We start from the raw sequence: 16,160 nt of genomic DNA on the forward strand, positions 1-16,160 counted from the left end.
CTGTCTCAGCTCCCTCTTCACCATGACAGTCAAACACAGCATCCGCATCACTGCTGACTCTTATCCCGACTGCTTTACACTCGGCTGCAAACCCCCAGTGCATGCTGGAGGTCACTCTTCCCCATCCATCCACCAGATGCCCTCACCAGTCCCTGTCACCTGACTCTCATCTACCTGCTCACCTGTTTCCACTTTCCCCTCATCAGCCCTATCAGTACATATATACCAGCTCCCTTTTCCCCAGGCAGTTGCTAGATTGCTGCTATGTGCTTCATGTCTCAATTTTTCTGCCTCTGTATGCTGCAACCTGTAATCTGGAATCTTTACCTGTGATCTGCACCTGCCTGCATGTTTTACCCTTCTCCATGGATTGTCAGTCACTTCTGTCTGGACCTCTTCCTGCCAGTAACCTTTGTATCTTCACTTCTGACAATAAATCAGTAAACTGCCCCTTCCTGCCTTGACTGTCTGTCTCTCTCTGCTGCCTGAATTCACTTCTGCAACAGTTTAATTCTGGAGCTGACAGGATAACAGAAATCTGAAAGTGTATTTATTGTTTTGCCTGAAACTACAGAGTAAATATTAGAAACACATCTCAGGTCAACAGCAGCACAATGTACAGCCTCTGAAGTTACAAAATTAAATTAGCACCTCTCAAACAGTTTGTGAACATGACCTCAATAAAGGAAGGATTGGCAAGGCTGTTGGATTTGACTGCATTGAACATTAATAGTTTCTCTCTTTCTTTCCTTTTCTTCAGTATCCATTGTCAGCTGTCACTGCAGAGACCTCCTGACAATCAGTGAATGTTTTCCAGTGAACCTCTTCAGCTCTGCTGCCAGGTGAGCGCAAAGGTCACATTCATCTGGTGAGAGATTGAAAATGATGGAGAGCAGGATGAAACACCCTTAGTTGTTTGTGTGAAATATGTTGAGGTAGGATAGTAGAAACAGAAAGAGAGGGATGAAGGTAATGACTTCCAAAAAGTCAGTGAAGTAGAAAGACCAAAAACTTGAGGTCAAACTGGGCCTCCTCATTTTAAGCTGGAGTCCTTTAAAGCTGCATTGATCTTTTCTAATAGACATCAGATCAAATGATCAGCTATATGTGAAGGGGACCACTCAAAGTGATGAAACTACTGAGAATCATCACCCGACTCTGCAGTTCCCTTCGGCTCAAGATGCACTTTAGCTGCTTTCAGCTCATTGTTTTGGTTCACTCTCACAGGTCGCACCAGTGACTAAGTTTACATGCACAAAATAATCAGTTTTTTACCCTTAATTCAGAAAGACATTTCTTCCTACTAAGCTGTTAACATGTCTTTTTTGAATATTTTGTATTGAAGATAACTGCATATCATACAGAATAACAAATATTCTTCCTTCCATATTTTTCTTTTCTTAGCTTTTACATGTCTAATGAAAATTAATATTCCACTAACAATCCTGTTAACATGCAGACTCTGATTAACGTGCCCTTACATCTTGTTTATCAAGTCAAAACATTGGATCATAAAGCCGCTTATCAGTCAGCTTCTTTGCATCAAAATAGGATTTTTTCAAAGTTACTGCACGACAGTAAAATGTCAGTGTTGTAGGATGTAAATGATAATCTGTAATCTTATAACAAAAAATGTAGAAATATTAAAAATGCACCATGGGCGGAGTCTTAAATTATGTGTAGGGATCACTAGGCTATGTGTGACATTATGTGTGGATTATTTTTCTAATAAAATATCTTTTTTGTCACCTAGTTCTCATCACACCAGTGTCTCATGTTATTTTGAGCTGCAGTGATGAATCAGTGTAAGATCGCAGAACTATCACTGTGGACTAAAATAAACTTGCCCAAGTTAAAATGCAGCTAAAATCATGTGTTTAGTGTTGTAAACTATTTCTGTTTGTTACTAGCTCTGTTTTAAAACCAGTGGAAATAGAGCCCTGAACAATGAAATGATTCTACTGACCTTTAACAATATATAGGCTCCTTTTTTCTACCTGAGACTCCGATACTTTAAAGTTCACCAGCTCCGGAGCAGGTTAGCTGTTCGACATAAGTTACCAAGGTGATTTATCCCAGCTCCATCAGACAACTGATTATATTTATCATCTGTGTTGTTGTCTGGGCCTGTAGCTTGACAGCCTGACAACATTTAATATCATTAATGTTATCAACTATGGCAGATGTTGGTGTTTTTGTAGATTCCAGGTACGTAATGTGCTACTAGAGGTTTTTAGCTGCACAGCACACTGTCTATCTTCACACGCTATGTTCTTTTTTTTATATAGGAGCAAGTAATCTGAGTCTCTTGCAGTAAATTAAAGTTATTATATTAGAATCGTGTTTAAATCTCTTACATAAAAATGTCAGGCTTTAGTTAGCCATGTATCTGGCTTAGTTACTGAAACTGCCACAAATCATTTTCTCACCTTTGCACGAATGCCAGGAGCTCAGCAGAGCATAAATTACAGTTCACACTCAGGACAAATGGGTGATTTTAGAGTCTGTTCTCTCAGGATTTGATCGGTAAAATCCACCAACACGTCAGTATCCCTGAGATTTAGTGAAACCTTAAAGCGTGGCAGGAAGAGTGGAGCAGGAGTTAGGAGAGAGGCCAAGGGTTAGCAGTTCTGTCTCAATAAATGGAGTAACATATACATCTCTGGTTTGTTGTCTTTGGCTCTGCAGCAGCTCTCCCTGCAGATACGAGGAGAGACTCTGGGAGACGGAGCTGCTGACAATGCAGCAAGTGTCCACAACTGACCAGCGGCACCACATGATGTTATGTAACACACTCATACCATCACACATGAACAGAACATTCAGTGGACGGCCACATTAGCCTTTAATTCAATCTGCCTGTTGGCTGCTTCACTCGCCAGCAAAGCCAAAACTAACCGTTCATATTTAAGGACCACTGAGGCATTTTGACTATATATCATTTAAAATGATATTCACAAATATTAGCAAAGAGTTTGACTCTCATGAGAGACAAATATTTTGCTTGTATAACAACCAAATATAAATACAAATATTGACCTTCTTTAAATAATGTAAACACACCTACAACAACACCCAGAACATTAACATTTATTATATGGTATTATATCACTTGGAATTTATTTGGGGGTCAGCAGAAGGTTTTAATTTTGATTGTGGGGATGCACTTTACCTTTACACTTTTTGTTCCACCTTATCTCCAGATATATATAGTCACAAACATCCATCTCCACTTTCTCATGATTGATGTAAGTCTGGGTTAGGAGCAGCGACGTCCTCACCTGTCATTATCACAGGATCAACACCCTGGAGGTGGTTTCACTGCCTCACATTGTTTACCTACTGTCCAGATTAGTCATGTGCTTTGAGGAGACAAATACGTTTTTACTTTTTCAACATCTGTCAAGATTTGCGATCAGTCATATGCAATTATTCATGGTTGCATTCAGCCTTGGACAGTTATTGGTAGATAGAGAGAGTACAGTATTAATCCCAAAATAAAATGCCAGTGTTACAGCAGTCACTTCACATAAATCACGAGCCTAAATGAGGTGAACAAGAACAATTAAAAATATGAACATATAATTTAAGTGTGTAAGATTTTTGGGGATTTAGTGGCATCTAGCGCAGAGGATTTCAAAATGCAACCAGCTGAAACTTTGCCAGATTACAGTTCCTTCAGTGTTCATTGTTCAGGAGGTTTTTACCGGGAGCCAGATTATCTGCAGAGGTCTCTTCCTCTTTGAAACAAATGGACCAGGTGATTCCAATAGGTAAAAACACTGAATAATGCAGTTTCACATTAAAAATCAGTGTTTCTCTCCACTCTGTTTGGCATTAAAGGACATGACGATGGTGCCAGGGTTCGAATTTTGCCACCAGATTAAAAAAGCACAAATTACTTTACGTTACATCTAAATTTGCGTGTTTGTTGTCCTTGTTATCGGCCTCTAAACAGATCATATCTCTACCAGCAGCTTCTGTGTTCAGCGATGTTAAATCACTGTTTGTCTCAGTGGGGTCTGGCTTTGAAAAGAGCGATTTAACAGCTTCAGTTTCCAGTCGGAAATCTCTGTCTGACCGCAAAGTAAAGCAGTATAAATATTCTAAATACAGCCTACACTTTGCCTTTTTTAAGGTGGCTGAAATATGTTTTGTCGCTGACATTAGCATACTTATTACATTAGCTTAACTTCCATAGCGGTCCTCCTGTCTGCTTCTCCAAACTGGAGGTTGACTGTGGATAAGTTCCTCATGCAACCCCAGTTCAACAGACTTGAACTGTCCCTTAAGATCTAGGTTGAAGCACTTATGTGCCAAAGTAGTTAAACTGCTGCTAAAGTTCTTGTATAAACTGCAGGTGATAATCACTCATTATCTCAACAGCAGTGAGACAGCAGAGACATTTGGTCGTTATTGTCCAGGGATCCTCTTGGACGCCTTTCAAGGACCCATGGGTGTGCCTGGACCCTGGTTTAGAAAGTTCCACACCACACTGCTGCCCATACTGGTTTTTATTTATCTATCAGGGATAATTAAAACATTACAGAATCGATCACAAGTTTCCAAAACAGCATTTCCCCTCTGACCACTGCGTTATGTAGCAGTGAGAGGTTTGGCTCAGCCTCTGTTCTCAATAATGTGGCGCCATCTGCTGTCCAAAACTAACATTGCTCTTTACTGTGTAAAATCTGAAACCTTAAATACTGTATGGAAGCTCATGTGTACATGTATGATATTGTCACACTACAGTGTTTCATATGTTGTTGTTTTTTAATCTATTGCTCTGAACATTTCTGAATGTGTTTCATTTACTAGTTGATGAGCTAATTGTGGCTGCAGTGGTTGGATGATTTACCCAGTATCTATTTATGTTTGTCCTATAAAACTGTTGTGATGCGTGTTCATATTCACGGTGAAGGTCGTTTAGACAGGAAAGTCTTGTTTCTGTCGATAAAATGCAGTTCAGCGGGAACATTAGGACATATTATGTGCACGCACAGCTCAAGTGACATACAGGGGACGCAGTTTGTACAGTACGACTTTTGAGGGGACAAAGTTTTCACAGATGAAAAGGCAGTTAAGATAAAGAGCAGGGTGAAACCAGGTCATCTGAGACACCAGGTAACATGGGACAAATAAGGTTCTATATCTAATAGAACATTCTGGTATTTTGGTTTAGATGTCGACTCAACAAGATGACATTTTAGATAAACTTTTCATTTTGTTGAACCTCATAGATTTAGATTCTGTCTGATTTGAAGGGTTATTCTGTGAACAGGAAACATGTTACTGATGGTGACGTCTCATGACACTCATAAACTATACAGAGTCTACTGTATATTAACACTGGACTGTTTTAATTATTGAAGTATTTAGCAGCACAGAGACTTGTGGTCAGTGAGGTGTGAGGATTCTTAAAATCACATGTGTACAGATGTGAAGTCCTGACTGAATGAAAGCTGTTGTCTGTTTCTCGCCTGTAGAGCATTTTAATAAGCTACCCTGTCATAATTAAAACAACTGGAGGCTGAGAACAAACTGATACATGAGTCTGATAACACTTTTAGTAAATCACCATCATATCGGACAGGATGTGAGTGTTTCAGTGACTTCCTGTACAGACTGACTGAAGCCCGCTGGAAACTGTCAGGAGACTGGCCCAATCCCACTAGGTGACCTACCCACTACCACTTCACTACCGAGTGTCACTCCAAATCAAGTTACACTCGCAGCTGTGGAGGGCACTCTAGATTAAGGGGAAGTGTATGAAAGAGAAGCCAAAGAAGGAAGAAGGAAGCAGATGTAACTATGGATACCGACAGACGCTTTGTGAAAGCAAAATAGAGCAAAAAAAAAAAAAACAAACAGTTAAATATTAATTAAAATGAGATACATTAAAAATAAACTTAGATAAGTCAGATAAGAGTTACAGTGCAGTGTAATCAAAGTAAGTAACTTGTTCATATTTTCTAGACACAGTTTACACATTTAGCCTACAGATTAATTCATCTGGGCAATTTTACCTCCATCCCATTCCTCTTTTTAGTGAAGAGACTCATTTTTAATCCGTAGATCGTTTATCTGCTTTGTTTTTTCTTCTGTCCCTGTGAACACAGAATTATATATTTTTAAAAAATCATGAGAATTGGATGAGGAATTTTTTAGACAGTTTTAAAAAGTTAATTTCAGAATGTGGACGACGTGGAGGTTTTCATCTTTTGACACCAAACATTCTGTGAGTTTGTTTGAGGCTGTAAAGTCAGTGTGAGGAAAACAAATATGTGTGTTTAATATAAAATATTTTACAAAGTAGAAAGACGGAACTCTTACATTTGTACGTTGTTTCCTCCATTGTGATGTTGCGCTTCCTGCTGGGCTCATCAGAAGCCTGCACTGATGCACACTCGCTATCTAAGGGCTGAGCAGTCCACTCGCACTCAGCGATGATTGGTTTGGGACGGCCCTTAATATGACGGAGCTCCGCGTGACCGCGCAAACGGAGGGGGAGTGAATAGGGGCCGGTTTGGGATTGGGCCACTGTCTGATCACCACAGCTTGTTGTCACCTCCTCCTGCTGCAGCTGCCTCATCTCGTCCACTTTGCAGGAAAGGCGCAGTTCATCTCAAAACGAGCCTGGTGTTGCAAAACGTTTATTTAAACGGAAACTGGCGGGTCAAACACCCTGTAGTGTTATATAGGCGCGCTGCTCTTTGCTATGATGGGGCTGTTCACACCTTTGACACCCACCAAACAGAAGACACACCCCAAGCTTGTTGTTAACCGACTTAAGGAAACATGTCGTTTAACCCGGAAACCGAAGCAAAACATTTTGAGATTTCTCTAAAATCTTTTAATTGAAATTTTCCAAATAAAGCAGATAGAGAGCACAATAATATTTGGTCAATCCAATAATGGCACAACACAAAAGTAAGTAAAATAAGGACACTACAAAACCAAGACAGGACTAAGACAAGACCAATACTACAAACCAAATCAGTGCCCAGAACAGGACAAAGACCAGAACAACATAATAATAAAACTGAAATATAAAAATATGTGAAAATACTGCATGATGATAAAAATTACACTAAATACTAAAACTGTGTGATTTGGTGCTTCTTATTCTCACAGTCCCAGTAGAGTTCAAGCCTTTATAACAATGACCACATTTATTATTTAGTTTTATTGAAGTACAGCAGCTTTGTTTTATCATGTTTATTTCTGTGTTTGTGGTCTGAGTACAGATGATGAATGTGGCTTTTTTAAACGTGAAAGCACTTCCGCAGCACTCGTTATTACCACTGCTAAGAATGAGGAAATGCTATCACTGTAACTGTGTGTTCCAGTTAAAACCGGCCTGACTCAGTTAAACTGGTTTTCAGCAGGTTCCCTTCCTGCAGCAAAGACACATTACAATACAGAATAAAAACAGAAACAATCAGCAGAGGCAAAACAACAACACGTAGGCAGCTGCATAGACATTGCAGAGTAGCAGACTGAAGTGGAGTAAAATGGGATATGGGATTTAAATCAGTGGTTGCAGGTATGTCCTTCAATCGGACAGTGTTTACGTGTGTTTAAAACGTGTGATGGAGGTTATTGCTCTAATGTAGTGTGGGATCTCGCTCCAGATCTCAGTGTAACTGTGACTAAATGATCTCTGACCATAACTGTTTTTGTAAGGTGGTACAGGAAAAAGTGCATGTGAAACTGATCTAGTGACGTGTTGCTGTCTTGTGTTGTGACTTGGAAGTAGAGCAGGAAGTGTAGGATTTGAGTTGGTGTTAAGGACCTGAAAATATCATTTAATGGCAGGATTACTTGTGTCGTTTTGAAAAGTCAAGGCGTTGGAGTTTGAGTGTATGCAGTACAGTGATGAGTCCAAACAGGGAGGTTACCATGGATCTTGTAGGCTCTGTATAGTTTTGCTATGGTGTCAGTGGATTCCTTGATGGTGAGGGACCATGTGGGGAGACAGTAGGATATTATCCAGAGAATGACTGCATGTAGATATGTGTCTGCAACAGCAGGGGTGAGATATGGTCTAATCTTGTTATAGACATACACTGAACAAAAATATAAACGCAACACTTTTGTTTTTGCTCCCATTTTTCATGAGCTGAACTCAAAGATCTAAAATATTTTCTATACACACAAAAGACCATTTTCCTCAAATATTGTTCACAAATCTGTCTAAATCTGTGTTAGTGAGCACTTCCCCTTTGCCGAGATAATCCATCCCACCTCACAGGTGTGGCATATCAAGATGCTGATTAGACAGCATGAATATTGCACAGGTGTGCCTTAGGCTGGCCACAATAAAAGGCCGCTCTGAAATGTTCAGTTTTATCACACAGCACAATGCCACAGATGTCACGAGTTTTGAGGGAGCGTGCAATCGGCATGCTGACTGCAGGAATGTCCACCAGAGCTGTTGCCCGTGAATTGAATGTTCATTTCTCTACCATAAGCCGTCTCCAAAGGCGTTTCAGACAATTTGGCAGTGCATCCAACCGGCCTCACAACCGCAGACCACGTGTAACCACACCAGCCCAGGACCTCCACATCCAGCATGTTCACCTCCAAGATCATCTGAGACCAGCCACCCGGACAGCTGCTGCAACAATCAGTTTGCATAACCAAAGAATTTCTGCACAAACTGTCAGAAACCGTCTCAGGGAAGCTCATCTGCATGCTCGTCCTCCTCATCGGGGTCTCGACCTGACTGCAGTTCGTCGTCGTAACCGACTTGAGTGGGCAAATGCTCACATTTGATGGCGTCTGACACGTTGGAGAGGTGTTCTCTTCACGGATGAATCCCGGTTTTCACTGTTTAGGGCAGATGGCAGACAGCGTGTGTGGCGTCGTGTGGGTGAGCGGTTTGCTGATGTCAACGTTGTGGATCGAGTGGCCCATGGTGACGGTGGGGTTATGGTATGGGCAGGCGTATGTTATGGACAACGAACACAGGTGCATTTTATTGATGGCATTTTGAATGCACAGAGATACCGTGACGAGATCCTGAGGCCCATTGTTGTGCCATTCATCCACGACCATCACCTCATGTTGCAGCATGATAATGCACGGCCCCATGTTGCAAGGATCTGTAAACAATTCCTGGAAGCTGAAAACATCCCAGTTCTTGCATGGCCAGCATACTCACCAGACATGTCACCCATTGAGCATGTTTGGGATGCTCTGGATCGGCGTATACGACAGCGTGTTCCAGTTCCTGCCAATATCCAGCAACTTCGCAGAGCCATTGAAGAGGAGTGGACCAACATTCCACAGGCCACAATCAACAACCTGATCAACTCTATGCGAAGGAGATGTGTTGCACTGCGTGAGGCAAATGGTGGTCACACCAGGTACTGACTGGTTTTCTGACCCCCCCAATAAAGCAAAACTGCACATTTCAGAGTGGCCTTTTATTGTGGCCAGCCTAAGGCACACCTGTGCAGTATTCATGCTGTCTAATCAGCATCTTGATATGCTACACCTGTGAGGTGGGATGGATTATCTCGGCAAAGGAGAAGTGCTCACTAACACAGATTTAGACAGATTTGTGAACAATACTTGTGAGAAATGGTCTTTTGTGTGTATAGAAAATGTTTTAGATCTTTGAGTTCAGCTCATGAAAAATGGGAGCAAAAACAAGTGTTGCGTTTATATTTTTGTTCAGTGTACAATTTGTTGTTGAGCTTCTTTGTTAGGTTGTGAATGTGGTGTCGAGAAGTGTTAGTTAGTTAGTAGCAGTTTATTCTGAGCATGTAAGTAGCAAATAAACCAAATAAAATCATTTAATTTACATGTCCAAAAAGGAATTGGAGGAAGTACAAACTTATTTAATCCCAGCCTTCTCCATTAATTAATAATGGCCAGTTTTGTAGCTCTCTGTCAGTATAAAGCTGTACAATCATTAATTCTCCTCAGCCTGAGGGGAGGTGTGAAGCATCCATGTGTTCTCAGACACTGATGATATGATGATGATATGATACCATATGTTTATCTGTGACGTAATTAAGACCTAAGTGTAACTAAAGGTTTGTCTTTGGCAGAGAAGTGGTGGCAGGGCACTGGGGAACGCTTCATCCCGACATGCTTTATCTGGGTTTTGTCAGTAATATCTTGACATTAACGTTAGCTAGGTAGCTAACGTAAAGCTACGTTAACACAGACTTTACTACACAGTTAATAAGCTCACAACACGTATGGTGATAAAAGCACAACACTCACCTGCAACATTCAGTGTTTGTCCGATTTGCTCCCACAAATGTTTCTGTCTTTGTTGTGACAGTTTGATACAGCTCGGGATAGACAGCAGTTAAAGCAGCAGCAGTGACATCACCAGTGCCTTTTAGTGGTTTTCAACCAGATCAATCAGGTTCAAATTATGCAAAAACCAATAGCTGTGTGTTATAAATTATTAGATTATATATAACTGGTTGTGACATGATTTATGGTGTAAATTACATCACTAAACTAACTAATGTGCCTGTACATTGGTGTTGTAAAATAATTCTGCTGACACACATTGTGTTTTCCCCTCTATCTGATGACTCTGCAACATACTGATTGATACTTATCTTCCAGGACAAGCTGTCGTCACAGTGGAACAAGACAGTGATGCTGTGTTACCCTGTTCCCTCAGCACCAAGGAGAACATTGAGTCATATCGGTTTGACTGGAAGAAACCTGCTCAGAAAGATGGTAGTCAGAAGGAGGTGTTCTATTATGATGCAGGCATCACTTACAACAGCGGGTGAGCAGGTCAGAGTGAGGAGTTCAAAGGTCGAGTCTCTCATTTTCCAGAAGAACTGAAACACGGCAACGCCTCCATCATCATCAGAAATGCGATGGTGGCTGACAGTGGAAACTACACCTGTGATTTTCCAAATCTTCAGCCACCTCAAACATTCCACATTAAGCTTGTTGTTGGTGAGTACTTTGATAAAACATTTAAAGATGTTGCTAATTTTCTGAAATTTCAGCAGTTTCTGTGACCTGGTTTGTTTCAAGTGTCCCCTGATCTTAACCCATCCAGGACACAAACCAGTCAGGTCTGTGAATGTAAATATGTTTAAGATGGAAAAAAAGACTTCAATAAACAAGGAAACACATTTGTGTTTCAGCTGTCTGCAGAGTTGATGATAAGACACAAAAACGGTTTTGTTTTGCCTTTTAGATCGTGCCTTAAAAGACAGATCACATGAAAACATCCCGGGTCAAGTCCTGATTTTGATGACATCACTCTCTACCTCTCACATGTGATCACAGGCCTGATATCATTCAAAAACACGTTAAGGTCCTGTTTATACGACAACGATTTCAACTGAAAACGGTAAACTTAAGCTGCCAGGGTACCCGCGGATCCTTGAAAAGTCTTAAAAAGTCTTAAATTCATGTAGGCTATCTAAAAGTAAGGCCTGAAAATGTCTTAAATTCATTAGAAATGTCTTAAATTGGTCTTAAATTCATTGCTCAAAGGTCTTAAAATTGCTGCAGAAGGAATATTTAATCTGACTTTCTTTCTTTTCTTTTTTTTATTCTCGCGGCACTTTTCTGTGAGTGTCCATGTGCCGTCCAATAACGGCGCGCGCTGGCGGTAGCACATACACAATGAATGGGTTCGTCGGCGGAGGTCTGCGCTTTGTGCGCTCTGTGTGAAAAGGGCTTAACGGCGCGCGCTGGCCACCTGGCACTCAATATGCTGCTGTAGTGGTTTGTTTTCCAGACATGTGAGTATCTTTGAGCAGTGAAAGATATTATTTATGACTTTTTACTTGTCGAAAGTGATTTGTTTTCCACAGAGCTCTACGTGTGAGCATTTTACTCGCATTTGTGACTAAAAATAGTTTTGTACCAGCAAAATAAATCGAAAGTTACAATGGTAACTACGGTTCTACGAGTCCTGGCGATGGAACGTGGAAGGCGACGCCCAAGAAGCCGCAGCACAGATGTCTTCTAGTGAAACACCCCTCAGAGCAGCCCAGGACGTGGAGACCCCCCGCGTCGAATGGCACCTGATCCTGGCTGGCAACGGACGGCCAGTGACCCTGTAAGCATAGGAGATGGTATCCACAATCCAATGTGACAGGTGCTGTGTAGAGAGGGCACAACCTCTGTTATGACCCCCATAGCACACAAACAATTGGTCTGTTCGTCGCACAGGCGCAGTGGCATTGAGGTAAGCAGCCAGGGTCCATACAGGACACAACAACTGTGCTCCACAGTCGGCCGACGGGGGGTCGAACCGAGCCAGATGAATCGGCCGGTTGAGATGGGTGCGTGGCAGCACCTTTGGCAGGAACGCAACGTTCGGCCAGAGAGTCACCCACGAACCATCCGGCCCCCAACGCAGGCAGGACTCACTGACGGAGAGAGCATGCAGCTCCCCAACCCGCTTTGTTGATGTGATAGCAAGGAGAAAGGCTGTCTTCATTGACAACCACTTAAGATCAGCCTGGGCTAAAGGCTCAAAGGGCGAGGAAGACAGGACATCCAGCACCAGGGAGAGATCCCATGCCGGAACCCTGGGGGCCACTGGAGGCTGCAGCCTCAGCGCCCCCCTGAGAAAAGAAGACACCAACCGCTGGCACCCCACGGTGGCATTCTCAACCAAAACATGTCGCGATGAAATTGCCGCCACATACACCCTCAAGGTGGAAGGAGTGCGACCATCCTCCAAGAGAGACTGGAGAAACTCCAGAATGGTGGCCACCGTACAAGAGGCGGGATCCTCCCCCCTGCCTGCACACCAGGCAGAGAACCTCCTCCACTTGCACTCATACTGGAGGCGGGTGGATGGTGCACGAGCATGTGAAATGGTGCACCTGACCGACTCAGTGCAAGCAGTCAGGAGTGGGTCGGGCCCTGCAGTGGCCAGACCCAAAGCTGGAGACGGCAGGGGTCGGGGTGCCAAATCCGACCCCCCAGCTGTGACAGGAGATCCGTCCTCTCTGGGAGGCGCCATGGCGAGCCGCAGCAAAGCCTCCGCAGCAGTGGAAACCAAATCCTCCCTGGCCAGAACGGGGCCACCAGGAGGAGACGGTGGCCCTGTTGAAGGACCCGCTGCAGCGTCGGGAGGATCAGAGGCAATGGCAGAAAGGCATACAGGAGGCCGTCGGGCCACTCGTGTCCCGGGGCATCCCGTCCCAGAGGACCGTCCCCCTCTGTCCAGGAGAACCAGAGGGGACAATGAGTTGACTCCCTCGAGGCAAAAAGATCCACCTCCGCCCTGCCGAAAATGCCCCAGACCATCCCCACGACCTCCGGATGAAGCCTCCATTCCCCCGGAGGAGGCTTGTGTCGGGAAAGGAAGTCCGCCACCCGATTCTGGTCGCCGGACAGCCACACAGCCCGCAGGCTGGACAGACAGGGAGCGGCCCATGTAAACAGGCGCCGGGACACACTTAACAGTTGCACCGACTTGGTGCCCCCCTGATGGTTGATCTGGGAGACAACAGCCTTGTTGTCTGACCGGATCAGCACATGTTTCCCCTGCAGGTGCGGTAGAAAGTGCCTGAGAGCCAGATGGACGGCCCGCAGCTCCAGCACATTGATGTGGCATGCGCGGTCCCGGACAGACCACTGTCCCTGAGCCGGCCTGCCACGCCAGACCGCACCCCATCCTGAGCGGGATGCATCCGATGTGACGGTCTCCCGAAAGGATGGGATAGCATCCAGGGGCGCACCCCCCAGCAGGAACGCCCGGTCCCTCCAAGGCACCAGGGCGCGAATGCATGCCTGCGACACAGTGATCAGTCTGCGCCTGTGGAGCTTGGGGTCCAGGCGAAAACCGTTCAGCCACATTTGGAGGGGGCGCAATGACAACAGGCCAGAAGGAATGGCCGTCGACGCGGCCGTCAGCTTGCCCAGTAAGTGAAGATACATGACGAACGGCAGCCGCTTGCCCCTCCTGAAGAGAAGAAGGAGTCGGAGGATGTCGTCCACACGACGCTCTGACAGGTAGGCCCTCATGACCACAGAGTCCAGGACCAGACCTAGGTAGGCGGCCCGCTGGGTGGGGACCAAACAGCTCTTCTCCACGTTGACCGTGAGGCCTAGCCGGGCCACATGTGTCAGAAGGCGGGCCGTATCCTGGACCACCTGGGCCCGGGAAGGTGCGCGCACCAGCCAATCGTCCAGGTATGGCAGCACCTTCATGCCCCCAGCCTGTAACGGCGCCAGAGCCGCTGCCACGCACCGGGTAAAGACCGTGGGAGACAGGGAGAGCCCAAAGGGGAGCACCCTGAACTGATAGTGGCGGTCCTGAAAGGCAAATCACAGGAAGGGCTGATGATGAGCCGCAATGGGTACATGAAAGTACGCGTCCTTCAGGTCGATGGACGTGAACCACTCGCCTTGCTGGATCACGCGCATCACGTCCGCTGAGGTCAACATATGGAACGGTAAAAACTTCAAGTACCTGTTTAGGCCGCGTAGATCCAAGATGGGACGGAGTCCGCCGTCCTTCTTGCCGACAAGGAAGTAGGTCGAGTAGAGTCCCCCGGGTTGAAGGAGGGGGTCCACCGGTGTGATGGCGCCCTTGTCCAGGAGGGTGGACAGCTCCTGGGCTAAGGCTTGGGCCTGGGCCGAGTCGTGGATGACCGTCATGGTGACCCGGCCAAAGGCTGGGGGCTGGCGTCAGAACTGCAATTCGTAACCCCGGGTCAGGGTGGCAATTACCCAGGGGTCTGGCGAGCAGGCAGCCCAGTGACTGAGCTGCTGCTGGGAAAAGCAGCCGACAACCGGCCCTGTGGCCCTAGCAGCAGCAGAGCCAAACAGCTCCCCAGGTTCTGCTGGCACCTGGCGAAGGACCCTACGAGTCGCCTCCGTCAGAGGTGACTGTGCCAACCAGACATGACGGCGAGTGTGGACAAGCGTCGACATCAGCCTTCCCAGCTCCCTCGTCTGGTAGGCAAAAGCCTGCAGTGACGCATCACACATGTCGCGGACGGAGTCGTCCACCTGTGCATCCTGCAGGGAGGCTGAAAGGGCAAGGAGTAAGTGGGAGAGTGTGTTCCCCAAGCGGCCAACACGTGCTGCTGTGTTGTAGTCCTTGCAGATGTAATCGTCCGTAACCTTACACTGCGCAGAAGGGCACTTAGGGTCGGACTTCATCGCCTCATCCGGAGCCACAATCAAGGCCGCGATTGGAGGCTCAACCGCCGGCATGTGGAGGAGCCCCACCGACTCGGCATCCTCCATGGCAGCCAAGGCCCGATCATCCGACCCCGGCCTGGTGAGGGCTGAAGTGTCCCTCCAACAGGAGTGCAGCTCCTTCAAGAAGTCCGGAGAATGCGGCACTGTAACCCTCGCCGGGGGAGGGTTGCGCCTATGGAACACACTGGGAGCCTGCCCCTGGCTTGGGGCATCGAGCTGTAGACGTGCCAGGGCTGCTTGGATGATCGCCCCCATGGAGGAGTCATCAGACCCCCGCCGAGAACTCTGGGCAGAGGAACGGAAGGAGCCTAGGAGGAACTTTTGGCCTGTACTGTATATAAATATATATAGAAATATATATATATGTATGTATATAAGTCTGACAAACACAACTGAGCTGGGAGAGGGTAGCGGAAACACCACCGTCACCAATCACAATTGAATCCTTCACTTTGAATCCCAAACTGCAAAAAAAACACAGAGCACAGTTATCAGAATTCACCTTCCACTGACCTGCTCACACAGCCGTCAGCAGCTGCAGGCAATGCTGGAAGCGGGGGGCGGGGACGCCGCCATACCAGCAAAGCCACAATACTAGAGCAGGGACAACGACATACATGCAATTGTGCAACACGCTGGCCACAGCCCCTGGGAGGACGAGCGTCAGCCCGTTACTCCCACCACAGAGGCACGAGGCTGCCCAGGGCCAGCAACACATGAAACCAACAGCAAACACTTACGTACACCTCGACGCGCGATCGCGAGAAGAATGAAGGAACAGATCACCTGCTGACACCGGAAGATATAGCCTCCCGGAGTTCACGCAGGGGTCACGGGTGACATTGTTGATATTCGTACTCGACATGCGCTAGCGCGGGCGGAGTTATCCAGTACTTATGCACCGCCTCTGGCGGTCAGTAGGGACGAAATAGAACATTCAGCACGCAGTGCAAGTCCAGATTTCAACCAGCAGCAGAAACGAAAGGCGAATC

General features: G+C 45.8%; 1 protein-coding gene and 1 long non-coding RNA gene across 2 annotated transcripts in view; one reads left to right on the forward strand and one right to left on the reverse strand.

The window, feature by feature from the left end:
- Positions 1-543: 543 nt before the first annotated feature.
- On the reverse strand, positions 544-6,656 carry LOC117256699 (uncharacterized). The gene is made up of 3 exons (XR_004501658.2): positions 6,334-6,656; positions 6,027-6,107; positions 544-865 (listed from the first exon to the last, which is right to left on the reverse strand). It is a non-coding gene; the product is annotated as an uncharacterized LOC117256699 (long non-coding RNA).
- Positions 6,657-7,425: 769 nt separating this feature from the next.
- Positions 7,426-16,160, forward strand: part of LOC117256880 (butyrophilin-like protein 2) — a 36,860-nt gene continuing 28,125 nt past the window's right edge. The window contains exons 1-2 of the mRNA XM_078172279.1: positions 7,426-7,546; positions 10,597-10,941. Of these exons, the coding sequence (XP_078028405.1) occupies positions 10,860-10,941 (82 nt within the window). The 5' untranslated portion in view covers positions 7,426-7,546; positions 10,597-10,859. The remainder of the gene's footprint in view (positions 7,547-10,596; positions 10,942-16,160) is intronic.

The sequence above is a fragment of the Epinephelus lanceolatus genome, chromosome 1 (assembly GCF_041903045.1).
Source record: "Epinephelus lanceolatus isolate andai-2023 chromosome 1, ASM4190304v1, whole genome shotgun sequence".
Taxonomy (NCBI): Eukaryota; Metazoa; Chordata; class Actinopteri; order Perciformes; family Serranidae; genus Epinephelus; species Epinephelus lanceolatus.